At 44.0% G+C, this 22,295-nt stretch overlaps 2 protein-coding genes and 1 long non-coding RNA gene across 4 annotated transcripts; 1 reads left to right on the plus strand and 2 right to left on the minus strand.

The window, feature by feature from the left end:
- Positions 1-586: 586 nt before the first annotated feature.
- Positions 587-4,572, minus strand: LOC100835686. Its single transcript, XR_001404979.2, has 4 exons — positions 4,077-4,572; positions 3,879-3,979; positions 1,608-3,808; positions 587-1,152 (listed from the first exon to the last, which is right to left on the minus strand). It is a non-coding gene; the product is annotated as an uncharacterized LOC100835686 (long non-coding RNA).
- A 306-nt stretch (positions 4,573-4,878) lies between these two features.
- Positions 4,879-7,424, plus strand: LOC100838145 (peptidyl-prolyl cis-trans isomerase Pin1). The gene is made up of 2 exons (XM_003580413.4): positions 4,879-5,256; positions 7,056-7,424. Exons 1-2 carry the CDS (start codon positions 4,995-4,997, stop codon positions 7,178-7,180), a joined length of 387 nt encoding a protein of 128 aa, XP_003580461.1. The 5' UTR covers positions 4,879-4,994; the 3' UTR covers positions 7,181-7,424.
- Positions 7,425-13,093: 5,669 nt separating this feature from the next.
- On the minus strand, positions 13,094-21,911 carry LOC100840789 (tRNA-dihydrouridine(47) synthase [NAD(P)(+)]-like). 2 transcript variants are annotated; one of them, XM_010241351.3, is made up of 10 exons: positions 21,620-21,911; positions 19,399-19,509; positions 19,086-19,304; positions 18,589-18,856; positions 18,231-18,490; positions 17,800-18,072; positions 16,309-16,590; positions 14,090-14,210; positions 13,714-13,883; positions 13,094-13,454 (listed from the first exon to the last, which is right to left on the minus strand). In XM_010241351.3, exons 1-10 carry the CDS (start codon positions 21,854-21,856, stop codon positions 13,356-13,358), a joined length of 2,040 nt encoding a protein of 679 aa, XP_010239653.1. In that variant the 5' UTR covers positions 21,857-21,911; the 3' UTR covers positions 13,094-13,355. The 2 variants fall into 2 exon arrangements, with proteins under 2 accessions (XP_010239653.1, XP_003580470.1); XM_003580422.4 differs by having other exon boundaries at positions 19,399-19,515.
- Positions 21,912-22,295: the final 384 nt, after the last annotated feature.

Consider the following 22,295-nt stretch of genomic DNA (forward strand, 5'->3'; position numbering starts at 1 on the left):
CGGGGTGACAGCAGGAAGGGAGGGAGGGCGAGAGGTGAGGGGAAAAGATAGAAGAAAAAACGATTCGGATACATATAAGTTTTTTCCTTAGGTGTCATATCACTCATAATTTTGATAAAAATACCTACCGCGACGTCCATATCATCACCACCAGCTCCAATTTAATATATGGGACCCGCTACACAGTGTAGGCTTACAGCGTGCGCCCGACAAGGCCACGTGCACGTGCTTTCAACCCCGTGCGTGATGTCAGAACGCGTTTTTTGTTGCCATCGTGATTAATTTCCCATCCTTCCGTACACTGCCCAGTACCGTGACCGGCCGCTGGGCGCTGGCTATGCTCATCCATAACACGCATCTTCCCCACGTAATTACATCCAGCAAGAATTCCAAATAACAGATCCTCCGTTCAGGGAATACGTCCACCCAATTACCCAAAAACGACGAAAAAGAGTACTCCAATTTAGTGTAAATTTGCACTAAAATCACGACAAGTATTTAAAAACGGAAGGAGTACGTCACAGTTCTTTGGGTACACAGGTCTGTCACAAATTCAGTGCTAAGTACCTAGAACAAACGAAATGCATGGAGAGAATGTACACGAGTTATCCTCCACACAGACTGTAACAAATCTGCAAACGAGGAAAAGAAATCCACCAAAACAGTTAGACAACTCTTGCATCCCCACTTAGGGCATCTTCAATAGGCAGGTGCCACAGCTGATACTAAAAACAGAGAGATACTAAAAACAGAGAGAGAAGCAATTCACATCTTAAGTAACAAGTGCTCCAACGGAAGATTACTTTGAATTGTTACTAAACACCAAAATATAATATTAAATGTTGCATGTGTGTCCGGCTAGGGAATAGGATGGAAGAGCATGGCTGTGTGTGCGCGGGCAATATGGCGGGTCCCCTCTAAGTAGCAGCGAGGAGGCCTCCAATAGCGTTTTCAGTCGGTACGAGTGCGTTGGTACTGGTGCTGGTATCGTTTCTGACAGAAGTAACCATTTCATCGCATTTCCTCGACTTTTTCGTCCATGTCATCAAATTGCTGGCGTGGCATACCACTAGTACCTGCTTATGTGTATTGTTGGAGATGCCCTTAGCATCACATACAATTGGCAAGAGCAAAATTGACCATCTTCTATGCCTGCATGAAAACATTACACCAAACTCAGCTCCAAAACCAAAACTCTTTCCAATTATCTAAAATTTTGCTGAAATGGTGAAGATAAACAATATGAACACAAATTCAAATTGCCAGAAGGATTGATAGATGTGAAATGCATGTAAAACAAAAGAAGTTGTGTCTAGCAATCAGCCAAAACTAGATCATTCAAACTTCATTTGACTTGTTAATCTGGCCATCAACAACAATATGGCTTGGTTCAGTATCCACTGCATTAGTTAAATCATGTCTATTTGAAAACAGTGTTACTGCAAAGCAAAGGTAAACATCATGATATGACAAAAACTACATCCAATATATTAAACTTATCGAACACATCTACAACTATATAAGGTAAAACTACATCCTATCGTAAGAAAACTGCATCCTATCTCCATTTGAAAAGAAAAACTACATCCTATCTTCCATTTTCTAACCTGTCATGTGTGGTACCCAAATAGCAGGTAACACATGCTTTCTCTCCTCTTGTTGTGGTCTCGCGTGATACGAAAAAAATCCGCCTCTTCATTCCATCGCTGCACCTCCTCTGCTTTATCAGATCTCCCTCTTCTTTTGTTCTATGAAAACTCCACACAACTACCAAAATTTACACTTTCCTAGGTCACAAGTAGATGTAACTTTTAACGTCACAATTACATCTAAAAAAATAGGACCGTCTTCTTTTGTTCTATGAGAACTCCACAGAACTACCAAAATTTACTTTCTCCAAGCTCACAAGTAGATGTAACTTTTGACATCATAAATATATAAAAAAATCAGGAAAGTAACTTTTAACATTAAAACTACATCTACGGAACTCATGAAAGTAACTGACATATGTTGAAACTACATCCAGTAGAATCGTTGTCGTCGCACGTGGCTCCGACACGGGGATGCGCGGGCACCCCCTTTTAGGTTCGGCAGTGGGCAAGGCCAATGCAAAGCGTAAGAATGCAATGAACACGAAAACGCTTTTTACCCAGGTTCGGGCCATCCGGAGGTGTAAAACCCTACGTCCTGCCTGTCGTAGCTTGTATTATCGAAAGATTGAGTGTTTACAAGTTGCCGGGGGAAGGGTCCCCGGGTGCTCTCTTTTTGGTTAAGTGCTCCTTGCTACTCTGGGCTAGTGCTAGTGCTGAACTATGAGTCAACCCCTGGACCGTTGGCGGGGGTCCTCCTTTTATAACCAAGGGGATGCCACAAGTGCCACGGTGCATGGATTACAAGTGGCGAGCAGGGAGCTTGGGCAGCTCCTCCTCGGTGCGCTGGCATGCATGCATGAGCGCCAACCCCACGGCTAGGGGTCTAAGGCCTAAAAACTAGCCCTGGGCAGAACCCCCCTCCTGTCGGGTCATTAAATGCGCCGTGCGCTTCACTCCTTGTCCTGACGAAACTGCACACTGGGCGCCTGCCGCGCGCCCACGTGGCGCTGCTGCTTTGTTCGCTCGGCCCCGCCCTCGCGGCGGAAACCTATGCCCGGGAACGCCTCCTCCCGGCAAGTGCCTTCCTGGGAGGTGCCCAGGCAAGATTATTCCCCGAAGCCCCGCTAGCCTTTCCGGACTGGTAGCTTGCTAGGCAACCTGCACGTTGCCGCCCGGGGTGAGATCCTTCCGGAAACCCAGCGATGCGACCCACGCGTCGTGCAGTGGTGGCACCCCGGGTGCCACTTGTGCAACAATCGTAAAGTAACTCCTAACCTGAAATTTACATCTAATTCACTCAAATGTAACATTTAAAAATTGAAGTTGCATCCAACAATAAATGGGATCCAATTCTTTAGTTACACAAAAAAAGATCATTGCAGTTCTATATCACCACGCATTGCTTGGGAAGTGGAGGCGCAAAATCATAGACAAAAAACAGGCGGCCAGGGATAGGGGAGGATTGGCACCTTGAACAAAACATATACCCCCTCCAATCCATAACTGATTTAGAACACTACCTACAATCAGCGACACTTATTATGGATCGAAGGGAGGGAGCATTAAAAATTCTAACTAATACCTACAATCAAAATAACACCCAAAACACTACAAAAAGCAAAACACTACAAAAAGCATAGGAACGATGCTCTCTCGGATCCAACATAAGTCTGACATCCTTTTTATGAACAAGCACATGTTGATCTGGACTAGAGGTTATTTCCCCTCTCTCCGAGCGCTACTAGCAACGGTACAAATTACTAGTACATAAATAAAAAAGGATGAAAACTAAGGCATATCAGATAACTGATTAGCTAGACAATTGCACAAAATGCTCGCCAATGTCAATTCTGGTTAACAAAGGTTCAGTGCTCTGTCAAAACAAAAGTGCATACACAAATCAACCCTATAAGGAGGAAGTTCAAACTTCATATCCATGGGACACCACCAGAGTTTCAGATATGCAAGAGTTTCAACCTGTGTTGTCTAAACACTAAACAAACATACTTGATTCAGAAAACAGATCAGAAAACTAAAACTCAATCTATTTATGCCTATAGTTACAGAAATAACAATCACGTGTGGAAGGATGTTGCTTACCTTCTCCCCCTCTCCATCCATGCAGTTCTAAGCTTATATTACATACTATTGCTGGACATTTTTAAACAGTCTATAGAATATATGTTCTCGAACGCAGTGTATCTCTCTTCTCTCACCTGGAAAGACAATAGTTTCAGATGTACAAAAGATTGGCCAGTGTAGGTATGTGCAATAAAAGACTGCTACCTTTGCCCCAGTCAAAACAATCTTGCGTGAAACAAAAATCAGAAGAACCATCTTCCGTTGCTCTATCATTAGATCAGGCCAGGGAAAAGTCCAGGCTCATACTGTAAAACAAAAAGGGAAACATTATCCGAGTTGCACTTCAAAATAAGTGAAACATGTGCAGAGAAATTCTTGCAGAGGCAGAGCCGTTCGAATTACACTTGCGAAAACACCATGAGAATATGCGAAGCCCTCTAGTCTAATTGGAGAGTGCGAGGGGAGGGGGGAGGCAACGCCGCCCGCGGGGAAGACCAGCGGCAGGAGTTGCAAGAGGCGCAAAAGAGGAGGGTCTGGGCGGAGGAGAAGATGCAGAAGGGCAAAGTGGCGGTGGAGGGGGGACGAGGCGGCAGGGAGGTGTATGGGTGGGTGGCGCCGGTCGGGCCAACGACGGCGCCGGTGGTGGATTTCAGGAGGAGATGTGGCGCTGCGGCGAACCCTAGGTTTGGTCGAGAGAGGCGAGAGACGGTCCGGCAGCTGGGGAGGAGGCGAGGGCCGTACGGCATCGGAGGGGTTGGGGAGGCGGTGAGAGGAGCGCCGCCGCCGGCGGTTCCATTGGAGACGACGGGAGGAGACTGGGAGAAGATCGAGAGGTAACCTGACGAGTGGATAAGGAAATGCGTGGGAGTTGGTTCGAGACTATCGTGTCCTTTGGATCCCATCCGACGGAGCAGCGATGTGAGCACCGTGGAAGACCAAATCGTGCGCAGGCACAGAATAGATTCGTCGTTAATATATTGGTATAAATAATTCCTCCGATTCACGTTACTTGTCATAAATTTCGTATGAAGTTGTACAGTACTAAGTCAGTGACAAATAATATATATAAAAAAATTGATCTTCCAAATTGCAGCAATGCCGCCACTGTCCGCCATGCTCTCCGCAAATGGCTTTTGAAAGCGCATTCGCGGAATACGCCTTGCCCTTTGCTTTCACCATACAGGAGGTAGGTTTCGCTTTCGCCCACAGAAATTGGCACCTCCAGAAATCCTCTCCCCTTTCCGTCTCTGTTGATCCGAACCAAACGAGCCCGAAGCAAGCGGAGCGGCGAGCGTCGGCGGCGGAGGAAGGAAGGAAGAGATGTCGTCGGCGGCGGCGGCGGGGGCGGGGGCGGGGGAGGAGACGGTGCGGGCGTCGCACATCCTGATCAAGCACGAGGGCTCCCGCCGCAAGTCCTCCTGGAAGGACCCCGAGGGCCGGGTCATCTCCGCCACCACGCGTGCCGACGCCGCGGCCCGCCTCGGGGGTCTCCGCGACCAGATCCTCGCTGGCGGCGCCTCCTTCGCCGACATCGCCGCGCAGCACTCCGACTGCTCCTCCGCCCGCCGCGGGGGCGACCTAGGTACGCTTGCTCTCGCTTGCTGTACGGGTAGATTTGGACGTCATGCTGCTGGGATCCAATGGTTGTGCATAGCGATCGATCCATCCGTTTGATTCTCGAGAATTATATCTAAGGCGAGTGAAGCTGCAGATCATCTGATGTGAAGTAGCATATGGTCTAGGCTCTCTGTAGTCACTCCTACTAACCAAATTTAAACTATAGAAGATAAATTGGGGCTATTATGTGATGGATGGTCACTGTGATTCCGTTTTTTAGTCATAAAAAAGAACACTTGATTCAACTATGCAGTAGTGTAGGGCAATTATTCGGTGGCCTTGCAGCTGGCTAATTAATTTTTTCGTGTGCTGATCAAACTTATGGATGCGTGTTCTTAACTCATAAGCACAAACTCTTGTATTATGTGCATAAACCTTTGATGTAGACTATCCACTGGATTGGATATCATTGGCTGATTTAAACTTTTAACATGAGGAACTAAATTGCCCGGCTATCTGCCATGGTATCTATTACAGTTCGAGGATTATTAGTGTGCACCTAGTTACAATGCATAGTAGATATAGCCTACCATAGGCAAGGATCGGGACCGATCATGAATGATGGAAGGTATCTCAGTGATCACTATGGCTACTGTTATGTCAGGCGGTAAAGGACCAGTTAGCATGTTTTGATGTCATTCCTTGCTGGCCTGCTCTTCTAGCATGAAAAGTCGTAAATTCTCCCACTTACTCTAGGTTGTTAATTCTCCAGTTGCGACTTGTCAATGGATGCAATTTGTTGAGTTCAGATTATACAGGATATGCACCAAACATGTGTTATGTTGACATGTCGTGTAGGAAGGTATGCTAATTGATGCAAAACAGTGTATTGTCCTGTATAATGTGCGGGTGGAAATATAGCACACGAAGCTCGAAGGATCAGGCTTAAATTAAGAGAGATGATAACGGACAGAGTTCAATAAAAAGTGCATAAACAAATTTGAAGATTTTTAGCTTATCTTAAAAATCAGGATGTTAATATCGGACTGGGATTGCAGTATGTTCTGTTTATTATATATTTGATGTTAACTTGTTATTGTGTATCAGAGAATAAATTGTTTGGAGTTTTGTCATCATATGAGTTGCGATTTGTTACATCTGCATGCCCCCATGCAATTGCCTGTGCATATTCTACAGGGCCTCATAATTTGCTGTTGTTTTCCTATTCCATGGTGCGACATCATCGTGCTCTTGTACTTTATTAGTGTCATAAAGAAAACCTAGCACGATGTGGCATGCTGTGAGCCTAGAATATTGCCTTCCTTGCTCTTCTCTCTAAAAGACTGATATTGATCCTTCAAGAAAAGAGTTGGGTTTGTTGAGATCAGTTAACTCGGCCGCATTGTCTAAATATAATAAAGACTGAAAGATGTGTCACAACTCATAAAACTGAAGAAGCCTGAAGCTAAAATTCTTGACTTGACTAGTTTGAAGATGCGGGGAGTGAAACCTTTTGCTGAACTCACAAGCTTGAGATAAGTTAGCACACAAGTTATATCAGTGTGCGTCTCTTCGTTTGGTTCTAAGGTTTACATAAAAGTTTGTTTAGAGTGAAGAGTCAAATACCATGTCGCTGCACTGATCGTGTTAGTGCTTTTTTACGTTTTATCCAATCATTTACTAATCTGTTCATTGCAGAGATACAACATGATTTTCTTGCATGTTATTCTTGATTGCACCGGAAACATGTCTATCGCTGCTGACCACACCTCTTCATGATCCATGGATGCATCATTCTGATCATTGTCTTGCAATCCTTGATAGGTACCTTTGGCAGGAGGCAGATGCAGAAGCCCTTTGAAGACGCCACATATGCTCTCAAGGTAGGCGAGATCAGTGACATCATTGACACCGAAAGCGGGGTCCACATCATCCTGCGTACGGCTTAAATGAGAAGTGTATGCCATCACAACGATGACTTTTTTCTTCTTCCAGGGCTTGTGCCTCGTCTCTCTGGCAGCCTGAAACTTGAACGAAGAAATGTCTTGTATCGTCCCACTTTTGCTACACCCATTTGAGCTTGTTGCATACATACATCAATGGTCAATGTTTGAGCTTTTCATGTCTGGTTGGTCAGGAAATTCTCCTTTTTTGTTTCCCTCATTGCATTTATGATATAACATTTCCAAACAATGTAATATGCACCACCAAATAAGTCACAAGAGTCCTTTCTAGATAGAAAAAATTCCCTCAAATTCACCATTCTGGCATTTGTCAACTGCAAAACTGAGTGAGTCGTTTTAGTTAGTTTGTGTATATTTTGTTAGCAACTTTGGTTTGTTCTTTTAACAAATTAGCACTGCTTATGCTAGTCTATCCAAATCTGCCTCTCCCTGCACAGCCGGATGTCACCCCTTGGCTCGGGCCTAGGGGATAGGGGTGGGCATATTAACCGATAACCGAAGTACCGAACCAAAAAAACCAGAACCGAAACCGAAAATTTTGGTACATAATTCGGTTGTCAATTTGGAAAAACCGAATTTAGTATGGTTTTCCTGGTTCTGACCCTCGGTTACCCGATTTAACACAGAGAACCGATCAGTAAATAGAAATATGAACAAGGGTGTCCCCCGTCCCCCTCTCTCTCTCTTTGGCCCTACCTAGCCCAATAGGCAATAGCCCATGATGGGAAAGAAAATACTTCGTCATTTGATTGATAGTCATTTGATTGATAGTCACGAGGACAGAGTCCCGATTCGCTCCACTCGTCGCTTCCAGTCTTCCAGAGCCTTGACCTATCTGCCACACTGCTGCGCCTGATTTCATCGGAATCCCAAATTTTGCAACCGCCAAAGACGGATCTCTCCTTCTTTTACTATATCTTCTCTGTCCTTCCCTCTCAACTCCGGCAGCGGCATTCCATATTCCGACGACGGCGGCGGCGGCGGCGGCAGTCCATATCTCGATGATTCGGGTGGCAGCTAGCGTTTCATCCCGGTCGCTAGCAGCGATTCATCTTTCCCGTCAAGGCTTCGTCATATCGAGCATGTCTATGCAATTTGCATTCCTTCGTTTTTTCTTGATACCGATCGGTTAATTCGGTCAAAACAAAATTTTCGGTTCCTCATTTCATCTGGGACCGATCGGTTAGGATATTTGAAGAACCGAATTGTTCGGTTAAACCGAATGCCAGGCCTACTAGGGGAACCTGCACAGCTAGATGTCTTCTTGGACGAATAACGAGCGCTCCATATTCTCAACCATAATTATTTTTTGAATTGAAATCGAACTTAGACATCATACATGAATATGAATATACGTGGAGCGGACATTCTCAGTCACAAAAATTTAGCTGGATATTACATGAAAACTAAAACCAAATGGATCATATATAAAGATAAACAACAATACAAATACAAAACTTCGAAATGTAAGTGCAGTAGAAGTTCTAAACGCTAGTGGTCATTGGATAATATGTATGCATAACATCTTTACTGTTCCTTAATTTCCGGTTACGTTAGTCATGCTACTTCCTCTTTCTTTCACTTCCCTCCGAATCTCCGAGTCCCCCGCACGCTAACAAATGGGCGAAAAGAAACTCCTGCTCCCACGAATGCGTTTGCCTTCCCAAGTCCCCCATCCCGATCCCCCGACAATTCTGCCCTAGACGGGCTCCCCCAGCCGTGGCGGCGTGGCGCTTGTCCCCTCGTGCCACCGCTCCTGCCCTCACCTGGCCGATCCCCTCTCCCTCTCCTGCCCCTGCCCTCGAGGCCTCCGCACGCTAGCCCCTCTCCTGCGCCGGATCTCGTGTGGCGGTGGCGGAAGAGGCCGGGATCCATCGCCGTCGCGACTGGCGAGGGCATCCTCCAGGCGGCCAGGAGACCGGCCCGAGGCGGCGACGCGGGGCGAGAGTACGTTCTACAAAGCTCCGCCTAAGTCACCGTCTCGCAAGATTCACCCGAGCCGCCGTCTCGCAGGAAGTTCGTCAGCGCGAGCAGAGCAGGACAACATGGTCTCAGCTTTTTCCTTCCTGCCATCCCCTCCATCCTTCTCCTTGCTTGCATCAACTACACTTACGGTTTGGCCATGGAACTTCTGAAACTGTCTTCCTGGGTCAGGATTATGAAAGTTAGATCATGATTAATTTGCATCTCTAATTAGATAGGAGAACTGTGTTCTGCCTAATGTATGTGTGAAGCCATATATGACGCATCCTCCAATATGTGGTTTCTCTCTACTACAGCGATAGGCTCTGGTTAACAAACATTAGGTCATGCATTTAAATTAAATTCTCTTATCTACAGAGTGCCATGCATGTTGTCACTTTTTTTTACAGCGCCAGACAAGTGCAGGTTTTTGATCGTTATATTTCATTGATTTCTTATTTCAATTGGTTGAATCTGTTGAGATTGTGCTGCTTAATAAAAGTTGAGGTAGCATTGGATCAGACGCTAGGATCAAACACTATTAATTCGTTTATCAGGATGTCACTATATTGTTGTTGGTGCCATATATATATATATATATATATATATATCTGTTACGTTTCTTAAACTTTTTTTTTGCTTGTGCTTGCAGACATGGATCACAACGTACCCATGACAGTGCAGTATTCATAAAACTATGCCAACTTGGATTGGCATTCCCTGAGTAGAATCAGTGCTTCTGTTCTCATAATTCTTGACACTTAACTTGAAGACTTCCAGTTATTTTTTGTTCTCATAATCTCATTGTGCAGGTACTTGAGACAGTAAGAGACTCATGTTCTGCTCTCAGACCCACAGAAAGGTATTGATAAAACTATGCCAAGTTTGTGTTTTGGCAAGTGTTGCTGTGTGCGAGTTTAGATATGATCTGTGGCTTGTATTGGTGACCATGCATCTTCTACAGAAATTTCTCCTCTGAATGTAGAAAGATGTTTAGATATGATCTGTGGCATTTCTACTCCGAATGTTTGAGGCAGAACTGCATGCTTCTGGAGAGGAACAGAGGCACATGACACTGACAGTAACCAACAGTAATGGCTCCTTTCTTTTCACCTGTCTTGATCGTAATTTGTAGGCATAATTTTGATTGCATTCGGTCAGGCCTTACCACTTTACCATGATTGTTTTCCCAATGCTAATTTTGCGTTAAAACTCATTGAGTGGTGTTCAGCTCTCTTTTGCATAAAAATTTGGTTAAAAGGGACTACACAAATTTGTAATTAATAGTAATTGTTTTTGTAAGAGGATTTTGAACATTGGTGGGGTAGATAAAAGATAGTGAGAGAAAGACATGCTTTGTGCTTTTCATATGAAATTTTGACAAGCTAGCTGTTTATATATATGAAAGACCTGGTCTTCAATTATTACTTAATCGTATTGATTACAGTGGACCATGATCATCCAAAGAGGCTGGTTATCATCTGAAGTGAACATAAATACGTTGGTTGGGAAGTCTTATTAATGGCCTTATGTGTTCCTATCCAGTTTTCCTTGATTATTCGAGATGCTTGTTTGTTTTGTGCACACTCAAGGTCGTTTCAGCATGATGTTGATTAAGATTGATATCATTATCTAAAAAAAACTAAGAATTGATCTTGTATGATTATTGCTAATGCATTTACCTCTTTGGAAGTTTCTTTTGCTACCATTTGCAGATCCAGTGATGCCATGGCGGCGAATAGGTTTAACACGTAATACGCCTCATTATGTCACTTTCATTTGCTCAAATAATGCTTCGCATGGTGTGCACTCTCTTTATTATTTTTCCCTCATTTCTTGGTTCATGCAAAAAAGATTTTTCTACAGTGATCTGTTAATTGGTGTTTGCTTCGGATCAGTTACCAGAGATTTGTTTTCTTCTCAGGTCTCTTATTTGATTATCTGATTTCTTTTATTACTCTAAACATGAGAACATGAGGTGTGCAACTATGGACAGAACAGATAATGAAGAATCTGGAGGAGAAAATTCTTTATTTCGAATATATGAGTTCCTTGCTCCCGTTTTCATTTAATATAGTGTCGATGGCATTCCAAACGTTAGAGAAGTTGGGTGAAGAAGAACAAGGCCATGCTTTTGTTTGTGTGTGTTCTTTGTGGGATTTTTTTTCTTCTTCGCTGCTCCTGTTTTTGATTTTCTGATTTCTGATATTTATCTGCTGTAAATATGAGGATTGCAGGGAAAGAAGAGGAGAGGAATAAAGCAAGAGTAAATATTTTCCAGTGCAGAGATAATTGATGTCTATATTTCTAGAGTTGTGAAGGAAAGAAGGTGGAGTTCTTGCTTTTGGTGTCAGTTCAAGTTCTCCTGTGCATTTGGAAGTGCATTCAAGACATCATAGTTGTAGGGTACTTATTTCACAAAACACGACAACCATGGATGTTTTCTTTATTTGCGAATGACAATGGTTTGCTCGCTATCAGTTCTTGCATTCAGAGTAGGAGATCAGTTTTTTGTCTTGGGGTTTGTTTGTACACGTACATGGATGTATTATCATGAACATGTGTTATATATGAAATCATTTTTATTTGTAAAGTGAAATTGTTCCATCTGTTGGGAAATTTATGGTGTCCGCACTTGTCAAGAAGATTGGTTCAAAATATGTGAATGGGGCAGCTCGTTGCCAGCGGCGGGCTCGAGTGATGGCGCTAGGCGATGGGGCTCTACAGCCCATGGGGGAGAGGGGAAAGATGGTTGGGATAACAAGGAGCTCATCATGAGTGCAACTGAGAGGTCGGGAGCGGTGGAGAGCACCAGGTAGAGGTCCTTGATGGCGACGGGCGGTGGCCGAGGCAGAGCATCGAGGTGGGGGAAGCTCGGGGCAAGCGGGAGTCGAGGAGGAGAAACGAACGATTCAATAGATATTCGTGAAGACGAGAAAGGCGGCGGCAATGACCGAGGGTTGCTGGAGGAGATCGGCGTGGTAATGGCGGTCGCTCTGACTCAAAGAAGAGGAATGCCGCAGTGACGAATCTTTGCACTTGAGGTGGATTCCTTCGAAGGTTAGGCTCAGGCATACATGATGAGTCGCACATGCATACATGGTGAATCCAACGGGCAAGAATGAGAGGATCGGCGAGGTGGTTGGCCGCGGTGGCCCGAGGCATGCACACGAGCGCCCTCTAGACTAGGCAGCATGCTGCTCGTGTCCTGGTCATAGAAAGTACAAGATGAGAAACAATTTCCGGCTATAGTTTCAGGATAGCAAGGCGGTGGAATGTTCCAAATGTAAACTTTTTTGTCAATCCGCAGCAACGCACGGGAACTCCACTAGTATAAGTAGTGGCTAGGTTCAAAGACAAGTTAAGCTGCTAAGATAGCTTGCAGTAGTTTAAATCTTAGTAGAGAGACTCCAACGCCAACCTATGAGAGTATCTCCAGGAGGTTCTGTAAAATTGGTTCCCTAAAGCCAATTCTAGGGATAGGAGAGAGAAGAAGTTGGAATTTTTTGGGCCTCCTCTCCCGCAGGTTTCCTAAACTTCATTCTCCATTTTCTTTTACACGTCACACTGACATATAGGATCCACACGTCAGTTGCACATTTTTCCTTTCTTCCTCTGCCGGCCCGCACCAATCACTGCTTGCAGATGCTCGCCGCCTTGCTTGCGCCTGCTGCCGCCACGCTGGACATCACGCCGCCCTACACCACGCGCTGCCAAGGGGAGCTCCGCGGGACGGTTTTTTCCTGCCAGAGATTTTCTACGTTTAGGGAACGGGGTGTGGTTCCCTACATTTAGGAAAATTGCTTAAAAAATTTAGGGATTGGGAACGAGATAGGAAACCTGCGCTGAGCAATTTCTGGAGCTTCTTAAAGAATGGAGGGAGACCCAACCCGCCGTGCCCTCTTCCAGTCGAAAATAATAAGGGAAAAAAGGAACTTGAAACCAGAAAAATTATCTATATTGTTCTTGTATTAGAACTGTGATGGTTCGAAATTAGCACCATCCTGCATTCTTAAAATAAAAATGCAATCATCATTCAGAATAAATAAATCAGCACCATTCTGTTACACCACGCTACAAGTAACCATTATGAAGCAGCCTGGAGCTCTTTGACTAACACTAACCGAGAAGAGATTCAATCTCATGAATTGCTGAGTTCTGGCTGTCGTTTGCGATGAACATGGATCGCCTAACATTTTTAGCCATTTTCTGCACGATCATAGGCGTTGGACTTGTGCTTTGGTGCAAAGGTAAATCCTTCTGGAACTTTGCCTAGTAACATCTCTGAGATCCTAACCTGTGTACATACAGAAAGATGCATCAGATTCCCAATGATATTAGCAAAAAGAAAATATAATGAGCTAACGTTCGCCCATTGGCTGCGCTGCATGACGAGTCTTCATGGCAATTTTGTTTTTTCAAAATGCTAATGTACATGGAGAGTGTAGAACTCTGGCATCCGTCCCTGCGTCACGCTAGGAACCCGAGCTTGCGTCGTGCTAATTGATACGAGTAGCAAATGGCTTGTCCAGCACTGGAGAAAGAGGACAGCTTACCCAGTCAGCTGCTGAATCAGAGGCCATTAGGGTTTCAAGGTCGTCACGGCCACAGTAGCTTGGGGGCCTCCAGTTCAGTCGTTGCGGAACCACATCCAACAGCCCGACCGGAATATACCGACAGGTGTAACTTAGCCATTCTAGTAAGAAATGGCGTGTTGTCTCCACACCTGAAAAGTCATTATATATCAGAACACTTTGGTTGAAGAGTCAGAGATTATTGTTTTTAAGACTTCTGTTCATTTTGTGGGTTATTTGTAAGATAATTTGGCTTCACATGGAAGTTTCCACTTTCCACTCCCTGTCAAAAAAATGTTCCACTTTGGCACTTTCCATAAAACTCAGTCTTGGCACCTACAGAAATGAGAGAACTGACCTTTGGAATCAGAGCCCCAATGTTCCAGACCGAAGTGCGCAAAATCTTTTAGAATATTGAACCTTTCCCCAGATGTAATATCCCAGTCCTTTTGTTCTTTGATCTCAGTAAATATCCAAGGCTGCCAAGTCAAACATCATGCAGTAGCACCAAATCAGTGAATCAATTACACATAAAGGCATGCCCACATAGGCAAGGGTATTCTTGAGGGAATAACGGCATGCCATTATAAAATAAAACTAGAAATAAACAAGGATGGGGCATACTCTAAGTTTCTAACCCACATAAACCCACATTAGTGGTATTATTAGCAGGAGCATGTATCTTTAGTACTACCCTACTCAGCCATGCAACCCCAAGGTTCTAAATCATACCCACAGAAATAGGGTAGACAAATTTCGAGGGCGAGTTCAGTTTGCATGTCTCCGTGAATATATTAGGATTACAAGCTAGAGTTTACTGTCTGTGAAGTATCAACTCAATGTAAATTATGCATTTTACAACCTTGAATTAGCAGGTCACCACTTCACAGTTGGAACATAAGCTAGAACTTTTCGAGACTAAATTCACTGGAAAGGTTCATGCACACCAACTGATTCTAAAGAATGATGGTTTTGGTGCCCTTGTGCTGATTAAGGTACTGCTCAGATTTGGCCAGCTAGCCTTAATTAGTCTCTCTAATCCAGCCCTAAGGTGGCCACCAATGCTGTTATTTGTTCAGTAGACTCTCGGAGTGTTCCGGGCTCCAGCACATATGTGGAGATGCCTGCTACTGTTGCTTCCGTTGGTGGCTCAGACCAAACTGCAATTTATTACAGCCAGATATGGCATCCAGGAATGCAGGTCAAATCCAATATCCTAGTGAGGCAACCACACTTCACAAAACCTTACTTAAGGCAAGTTTGACTTTCCTTGGCAAACGAACACTTTGCAGTACAACATGAAAAGGTGGAGAATAGGAAAAGAAGAATGAAATGGGTCAGTGTTGATGAGACCAACGGCTGATAAATCATGAAACGGTTTATTTCCATTTATGGAAAACCAAGTAGATGTTTGGTTTACAACACACTTTGCGACCATACTTAGGCAAGCTTGACTTTGCTTGGTGTCTGGTTCTTTGTCACAGTTTTGGCAAGCTATAATTTCTTAGCCATGCAATCCCATTGTCAGGTGTTAACAGCCAGAAGTACCACATTTGCGAAACTGTGGCAAGCCACAAAGTGTGGTGGAAAAATTGATTACCACAACTTCCGGAAAATTGGTAAGAGTATGGTTCTATGATGGGTGAAGCATACTGCTAAAAAATTGTTGTGGGCCACAGCTATTGCAGTGAACCAAATAGTTGCAACATCTCTGGTTAAGTTTGGCATGTAGTGGCTATCGACCAACTATGCCCTGATTCTTCTGTTTTCTTTTTTGAAAGCTTGCCAAAGGTTTGGTCACCAATTTGTTGGCCACATAAAGTGTAGCTTGACAATGTGTGGTACCCAACCAAACATGCCCTATGTTTGCTAAAGTGTTGCTTGCCAAAAAACCCATGACCAACAAAATGAACTGGACAAGGTTGCAACTAAAATGCTGGAATGTGCTGCCGGTGGTTTGCGCAGGGCGCAGTTGAGTGGCTGGGCGCCAGGCCGGAAGCCCTGGATGTGTGTGTGCCTGTGTGGTTTTTGTTACGGGCGCTTTGGGCTCATGTCGTGTGGCCGACAGGGAAGGTTTGCGTCGTTGGTGTGTCAGGCTCTGCCGCTCTGGGCCTAGTTGAGCTAGGCAGGCTGAGCCCTTCTCGTATGGTTTTCGATCCAGTTTTCCTTATAAACTGGTTCTGCTCCTTTCTTCTTAGTGAACAGCCAGAGCTCCTGGTAGTTGCTAAAAAAATACTGGAATGATCTAAATTCTAGATCTCACAAGGGAATGTAGAAAAGAAAGTAGAAATGTGAAGAAAAAAACTGTTTTCTTGAATGAGAAGTCAAAAGAAAATATTTTGCGTTAATAAATATGATTTTGTTTTCTGATTAAACGTATGCCTTTCAGATTGGACCTGTGCGATTTTTAAAAAATGTGGTCCCACAATGGTCAAAGCTCATGTTCTCACATGTTGTGCTGTGATCTTAAGAGCATCGACAGAAATTGCATTACAAACACACAGATCACAGAATGATCTGCTTTTTTTTACTCATAATATATATAGATGTAAATCATGTAAAGCTGTATGTGCTAACCTTGATAAGTGCACCTCGAGCAATCATGCAAGTGGAAATTTTCGAGCAGCCTGAAACATGCCTATTCCAGTCAGTGTAGGAGAATATATCACCATTGCCAATGACATGCAAGTCATCCGGGGCCTTCTGTGCACACTGGTAAATATAGTCCCAATCAGCAAGTTTGCTGTAGCGCTGTTGCCGCGATCGACCATGTATTGTTATGGCTGACGCACCCCAATCATAAATGTCTGAAACTAAAGAATCAGCACGGTTCCTGCCTTCAAAAAACGCCGTCCTTACCTGGAATCAAGCAGCACAAGGTTACCAAAACAATTCAGCTACTACATTTAATATAGAGTTACATATACCACTGGTCCATAAACTCGTAGCAAACGAACAACAGTTTGGTCCACGAACTCAGAAATGCACATTTAAAAACACAATCTGGTGCTACAGTTTAGTCCAAAAAGGTTTGGGGGGGGGGGGGGGGGGTGCTGATGTTTAAAAATGGCCACGTGGCCGTCATGTTGGGCAAAGGGTCCGACCAAAGGTTGCAGAGGGGAAACTGCGAAGTGTTTTTTTTGTATAGTTTCATCGATAACCCCTGGTCCTAAATACACATCATCGGTGACGAGCAGCAATGAGATTCTGGAGCATGACAAGACGCTGCTCCTCACATACATACCATGCCAACAAGCTCGCCGCATAGGCTGCCCTCGTGCTCGCTCCCTCTGCTACGATTAATATGCGAACGTCGTTCGCTGAGCTCATCCAGAGAGGATCCTCCGCAGGCTCCTCCTCCCAGTCGTCGTGCTCATCACCATGGCTCTCCTCATGGTAGCATCATTCATGTCCAGTATCCTACTCTTCATACTCCTCCTCGCCTACCTTTGCCTCAAGCCTGTCATGATGGCCATCACCGTCGTGTTATCATCAGTGTCAGCCTTAAGCGGCACAAGCTCTTTGCAGGGCATGGCATCATGTAGGGGTACCTTCTCCAATCCGTCACCGTCAACTCTACTCACACCGAGGCGAGAACGAGCAGCAGCAACTTTGCGAATGAGTGAACAAGGGCAAAGCACTTAGGGATTTAGCTGGCCAAGGCAACTTTGCAAGAGAAACCCCACGATACCCCCTATTCAACTGGCGGTCCAGTCTTTGTCTGATGTGGCGGCCACGTGGCCAATTTTATCTCAAACCTTTTTTTGACTTGTTGCACTAGATCAAGTTTATGGAGTTATATGTGCATTTTTTGAGTTCGTGAACTTCATTTGCTACAAGTTGGCGCATTTCACTCATTTAATATATGTTATTGTATTTAGTACCAGAATGCAGGATTTAACTGAAATAACTCTTTTTTGTTGCAATCGATTTCAGATCCCTTATCGACCCTACATGTCAGGATCATTGAGCATGCCACATCAGCATCAGATGAAGTAACAAACACCTAGGCCCTCATGCATTAACTACCTTCTAAGACATCCTTTGATAGTTGTGATATACCATTACCTTAACAGTTAACGGTCTTTCAGTGACGGCAGATGATGCTTGAACAATACTCTTAATCCTCATAGGTTTTGTGAGCAATTGGGACCCAGCTCCCTTGTTAACAACCACATCAATCGGGCAACCCATATTTATGTCAATGAAGTCAAACGAACACTCGTTATCCACAAGTTCAACTGTCCGTGCGACTGTATCTGGAAAAGCTCCACAGATTTGCACACCAAATAAATCCTCTGATGAATGTCGTCGCAGCAAAGCCCATTCTGAAGCTTGCCCCTACATGAAATATATCATATGAAATGATCTTATGAAGAATATCCAACAGATAATAATTTAAACTTCGTGTGTAGCAGCATTTCATAAGGGAGGTAATGTAAGAACTCCACTCAAATACACAGAAAAGGGGTATTGCCAAGAGGTGCTAGTGTCCTAACCTGCATAAGATTTGTGCACATAGCCATTTCTCCACAAGTAATATCAGCTCCCAATGTTTTGCACAGCCTCCGAAAAGGAAGATTCCCAACAGTAGTCAAGGGAGCAAGGTACAACTTCTCCCGAAAATCTATTATCTTTCTTTCACGTAAATGAGGTGTTTCAACTAGGTCAACTCTGCAAGAGCTTGGGTCATCTGAGGGCACTTCCAATCCATTAACCAAAGCTGAGTCTTCAGAGTACGTCGTGGTGTCATGAGTACCTAACCAATAATGTTGTTGAGAAGATCAATAAATGAAACCACAATATGAGCAACCGGAGAATTTATGACAATGATTCCCAGTCCAGAAACAAAATTACCAGCTCCATTTTTGTGAATTCCACCATCTTCAACCTTTGACTTCTTTGATGCCCTTGGTTCGACACATGGAACAGAGTTACCAACCAAAGGTTCTCCCTCCAGTTTTACCATTTCTTCACACAAACCGGAATCACAGTCCAGATTCACAGGAGGACCGGAAAGAGATTCAGTTTTATCATCACCATTCAGTTCACATGATACATCCAGATTATCATGATCAGCCTTCTGATCTTCAGTTTGTGCATTTGCTTTAGTCTTGATGACTTCCTGCATCATGAGACATATTGATCAAGATAGAAAGTAAGTATTGATGCAAAGCAGGTGTTCAAACCACCATCAGATGTACAAACATGAACCAATAAAAATGCAAGGCGCTCCAAGAAAATAATTATGCACAAAGAGAGTTATAATGGTGTGTTGAATCAACAGACTTGAAAAAAAGGGTAAACAGATAGACCAGATAGATAAAAGAATTCAACATAATTTAATTATGTACCTTAAGACCAAGATGTTTGATCTGGGCACTGGCCTTGGGAAATTTATATTTTGTCTTCCATAAGAGCTTTTGAACGTCTTTATTCAAGGGATTTATCTCATGATTTTCAGAAAGTGCATTGTTGTCCTTGTGTGTACCCAAAAAACGACAATTCAGACCATACGGACATAACTTGTCCTGTACAGTAAATGGGCACGATCCTTCCAGGTCAGCTGGTTTCTGCAAATGGAATGTAACGACAAGGTTAGCCATGAGTTGTAGGTTTAGGGAGAACACTCCATCAAAAAGGGCCAAGAATGACCAAATAAAACACCTGAGCTAAATAAGCATCTATGTCATGGCTGAAACGGCAAGAAGCACCATATTTGCAAGCATCCGGATTTCCACTTTTCCCTACTGCTATACAAAGACGTGATACAGACTCCTGTTCCTGCACAAATGATAAGTTTAGTGAAGAAAATAAACTTCATATTAAGTCAATGACAAACAATTTGTAATATCTGTTGTCTGCAGAACAACAGTATATACACAGACATAGCAAGGGCGAGAATTGACGGGATACATGGTTATGCAACAGGTGTAAAAGAGACAGCTTCACAACAAAAGTGGTACTTGTAAATCTGACTAGTAAGGCCATCCACAGCGTACCAAATGCCAAATAGACAGTATTTAGAACTGGTGTTAAATATATGGTACTCTCCAACGTAGGTGATGCCAAAAATTTTGCAGCTGGGCCCATGACAGATAAAATAGAGGTAAAAAATTGTGGCCCTCTCCACTCTATCGTTGCTTCACCAGAGAACAAAAGGAATTCCCCTTTCCCACTGCATGTCATCACACCCACTCCTCCCTCCCCTGATTTCAGATCCGACAACAACTTTGCGGTTTCACTTGGTCGGCATGGTTGTGAACCGCGAGGAATGTCAGCGCACAAATAGCTTGCCCAGCAGCGTCGAGCTGACTCGAGAGCCAGCTCCACAGCGGCCAGAATGACAAAAGCAGCCACAGGACTGAGTCAGTCCTGCTTTGCTCGAGCTACAGGCGGTCACTTACGCTCGTCTCGGCGGCCCTCAAGAAGATGCAGGCGTGGGTGGATTCTTGTCAAAGAGAAGGTACAGCTGCAGGACTGAGCCGGAGCCGCTTCTGATTCTATCTGCTTCCGCTCATCCTGGCGATAGATTCTTGTCAAAGAGATAAGAAATTTTGTTTGCCTATGATTTCTATCCATAGTGATTTTTTCCCCTTTTCTTCGATGTGTTTTTTGTTATTTTTTCCTACCGATTTGTGCAGTTCAGCCAGTTCTAGAGCACCACTTTTCCTTTTGGTTGTATGGCTTCTGTTAACAGGTGAATATTTGATCGTTGTCTTGTTGAAGAGCAGTTGATAGTTTGCCCAAGAAATGATATTTATTGCCAAGCGAACTTGGGCACCGGAGCAGCTATTTTCACCATTCCCCAGTTTTCTTGATTTGGCATTGGGCTGTACAATGGTGTGAACCGGTTCAAAAAGGCGAGTAGCAATTTGGCATAGCTGTTTGGCCTATGTTGTGGGTGCCCTAAGGCAGCCCCAAATTATCATTGCAACTCAAAGCAGGGTATTTACATTTTTACTTCAGCCAAGCATTAAAACAACCATAATGAGTACAAAGTTGCGTCCAAGTTAGCAACTAAAATTTCTGACTTAAGACACCCAAAAAGATGCAAGGATGAACTGAAAAAATAAATCCAGCTTAGTAAAGGGCCATGAGTGAGCAAAGAAAGTAGATCAGTCCGACAAGCACACATTTGATGTCAAGCTGACTGCTCAGGGTGGAAAAGATTATACTCCCTCCATCCAACAAAAGATGTCTCAAGTTTGTCAAAATTTGGATGTATCTAGACATGACTTAGTCTATAGATGCATTCAAATTTGGTCAAAGTTGAGACATCCTTTGTTGGACGGAGGGAGTATTAGCTTTAAACAAGACATGGTGCCAACATAGTAATCATAAATCTTGAAATTATTCATATATTTTATATCTAGCTACAAGTGGGTGCATGCATTATATGGAAATCAGGTGCCCACAAGTTTGCATCTTGAGTAAACCATAATCAAATAGAGCATGCCCCCATACAGACATAAGAAATCATGAATCCTCACATTTATTTTCAGTGTGTGGTTCTTGGTCACTCCTTTTGCACTTCTAGTCCTTATGCATAATTACATCTCAAAATATATTCAAGATTTCCAACTGGTAGACCTTACAGACCAACTGAGGGCCGTGCCTGCCCAATAGTCTAGACATTTTGTTATATCATCAAATGCAATCCAAAATATAATGTTCATCTAACAAGATTTTGTCCAAGTCATGCTTTGCACAGACACACATCACTTTAACAAGAAATCAGGCAACAGATACAACACAAGGAAAATGCCATCCGAGTCCAGAGCAAATGCACGCGGGCATTACAGCAAGCACCTGGCACGCACTGCTCCATCTGTCCATCACACTGGGGCAATAAAGCAAGAACCTGGCGTCCGCCACTACGGGTTACCTGCTTGCGCTCGCGCTTGAACTGGCGCTTGGACTTCTTCTCCAAAGGAACAGCGCCGGTGGCCCTGTTCTCCTCGCTGGGTGCCTCGCGGACGGGAGGCGGGCGGAGGAAGGCGGGCTTGACGGGGGCGACGGCGCGGGCCACCAGCTCCTCCGGGGTGGGTTGCGGCGGGGAAGAAGCTGCGGCGGCGGAGGGGCAATTGTCCGGCCGGTCGTCGGCCGGAGCGGTCGCGGCCATGGGAGCGGGCCTGGCGGCGGCGAGAGGAGATGGAAAATGCTACAGCCTGCGCATGATAGAGCCTGCGGCGAGGGTTTTATGAGATGGGTTTTTCTTTCGCAGGAATACCCATTTTGCAAAGGCAAATTACGAAGTGTGCCATAGTGCGGCGAGGGTTTTATGAGAAGTTCAGGGATTTCAGGATTTAACTTTCATCACCAATTGGACAAACAATACTCTTTCTGTTTATAAATAGAAAAAAGTCTTAATTTTGTCCTAAATAAAATTTGAAGAAGTTTGACCAAATTTATAAAAAACCTACTAAGGTCGATATCAAATGAGTATAATATAAATAATGTAGTGACATAATTAATTAAACTAATTTGATGTTTTAGATATTGGTATATTTTACATGCCCTTTACATAAAATTGGTCAAACTTGAAGAAATTTGACATACGA

The sequence above is a fragment of the Brachypodium distachyon genome, chromosome 5 (assembly GCF_000005505.3).
Source record: "Brachypodium distachyon strain Bd21 chromosome 5, Brachypodium_distachyon_v3.0, whole genome shotgun sequence".
Lineage (NCBI taxonomy): Eukaryota > Viridiplantae > Streptophyta > Magnoliopsida > Poales > Poaceae > Brachypodium > Brachypodium distachyon.

Excerpts from the sequence above, each read along its gene's own strand:
- LOC100840789 (XM_003580422.4), bottom strand. The coding sequence starts at position 21,856 with ATGGCCGCGACCGCTCCGGCCGACGACCGGCCGGACAATTGCCCCTCC. Across the intron at positions 19,516-21,619 it reads TCAAGCGCGAGCGCAAGCAG|GAACAGGAGTCTGTATCACG; the intron begins GTAACCCGTAGT and ends TCATTTGTGCAG. Across the intron at positions 18,491-18,588 it reads AATTCACAAAAATGGAGCTG|GTACTCATGACACCACGACG; the intron begins GTAATTTTGTTT and ends ATTATTGGTTAG.
- LOC100838145 (XM_003580413.4), top strand. The coding sequence starts at position 4,995 with ATGTCGTCGGCGGCGGCGGCGGGGGCGGGGGCGGGGGAGGAGACGGTG. Across the intron at positions 5,257-7,055 it reads CCGCCGCGGGGGCGACCTAG|GTACCTTTGGCAGGAGGCAG; the intron begins GTACGCTTGCTC and ends AATCCTTGATAG.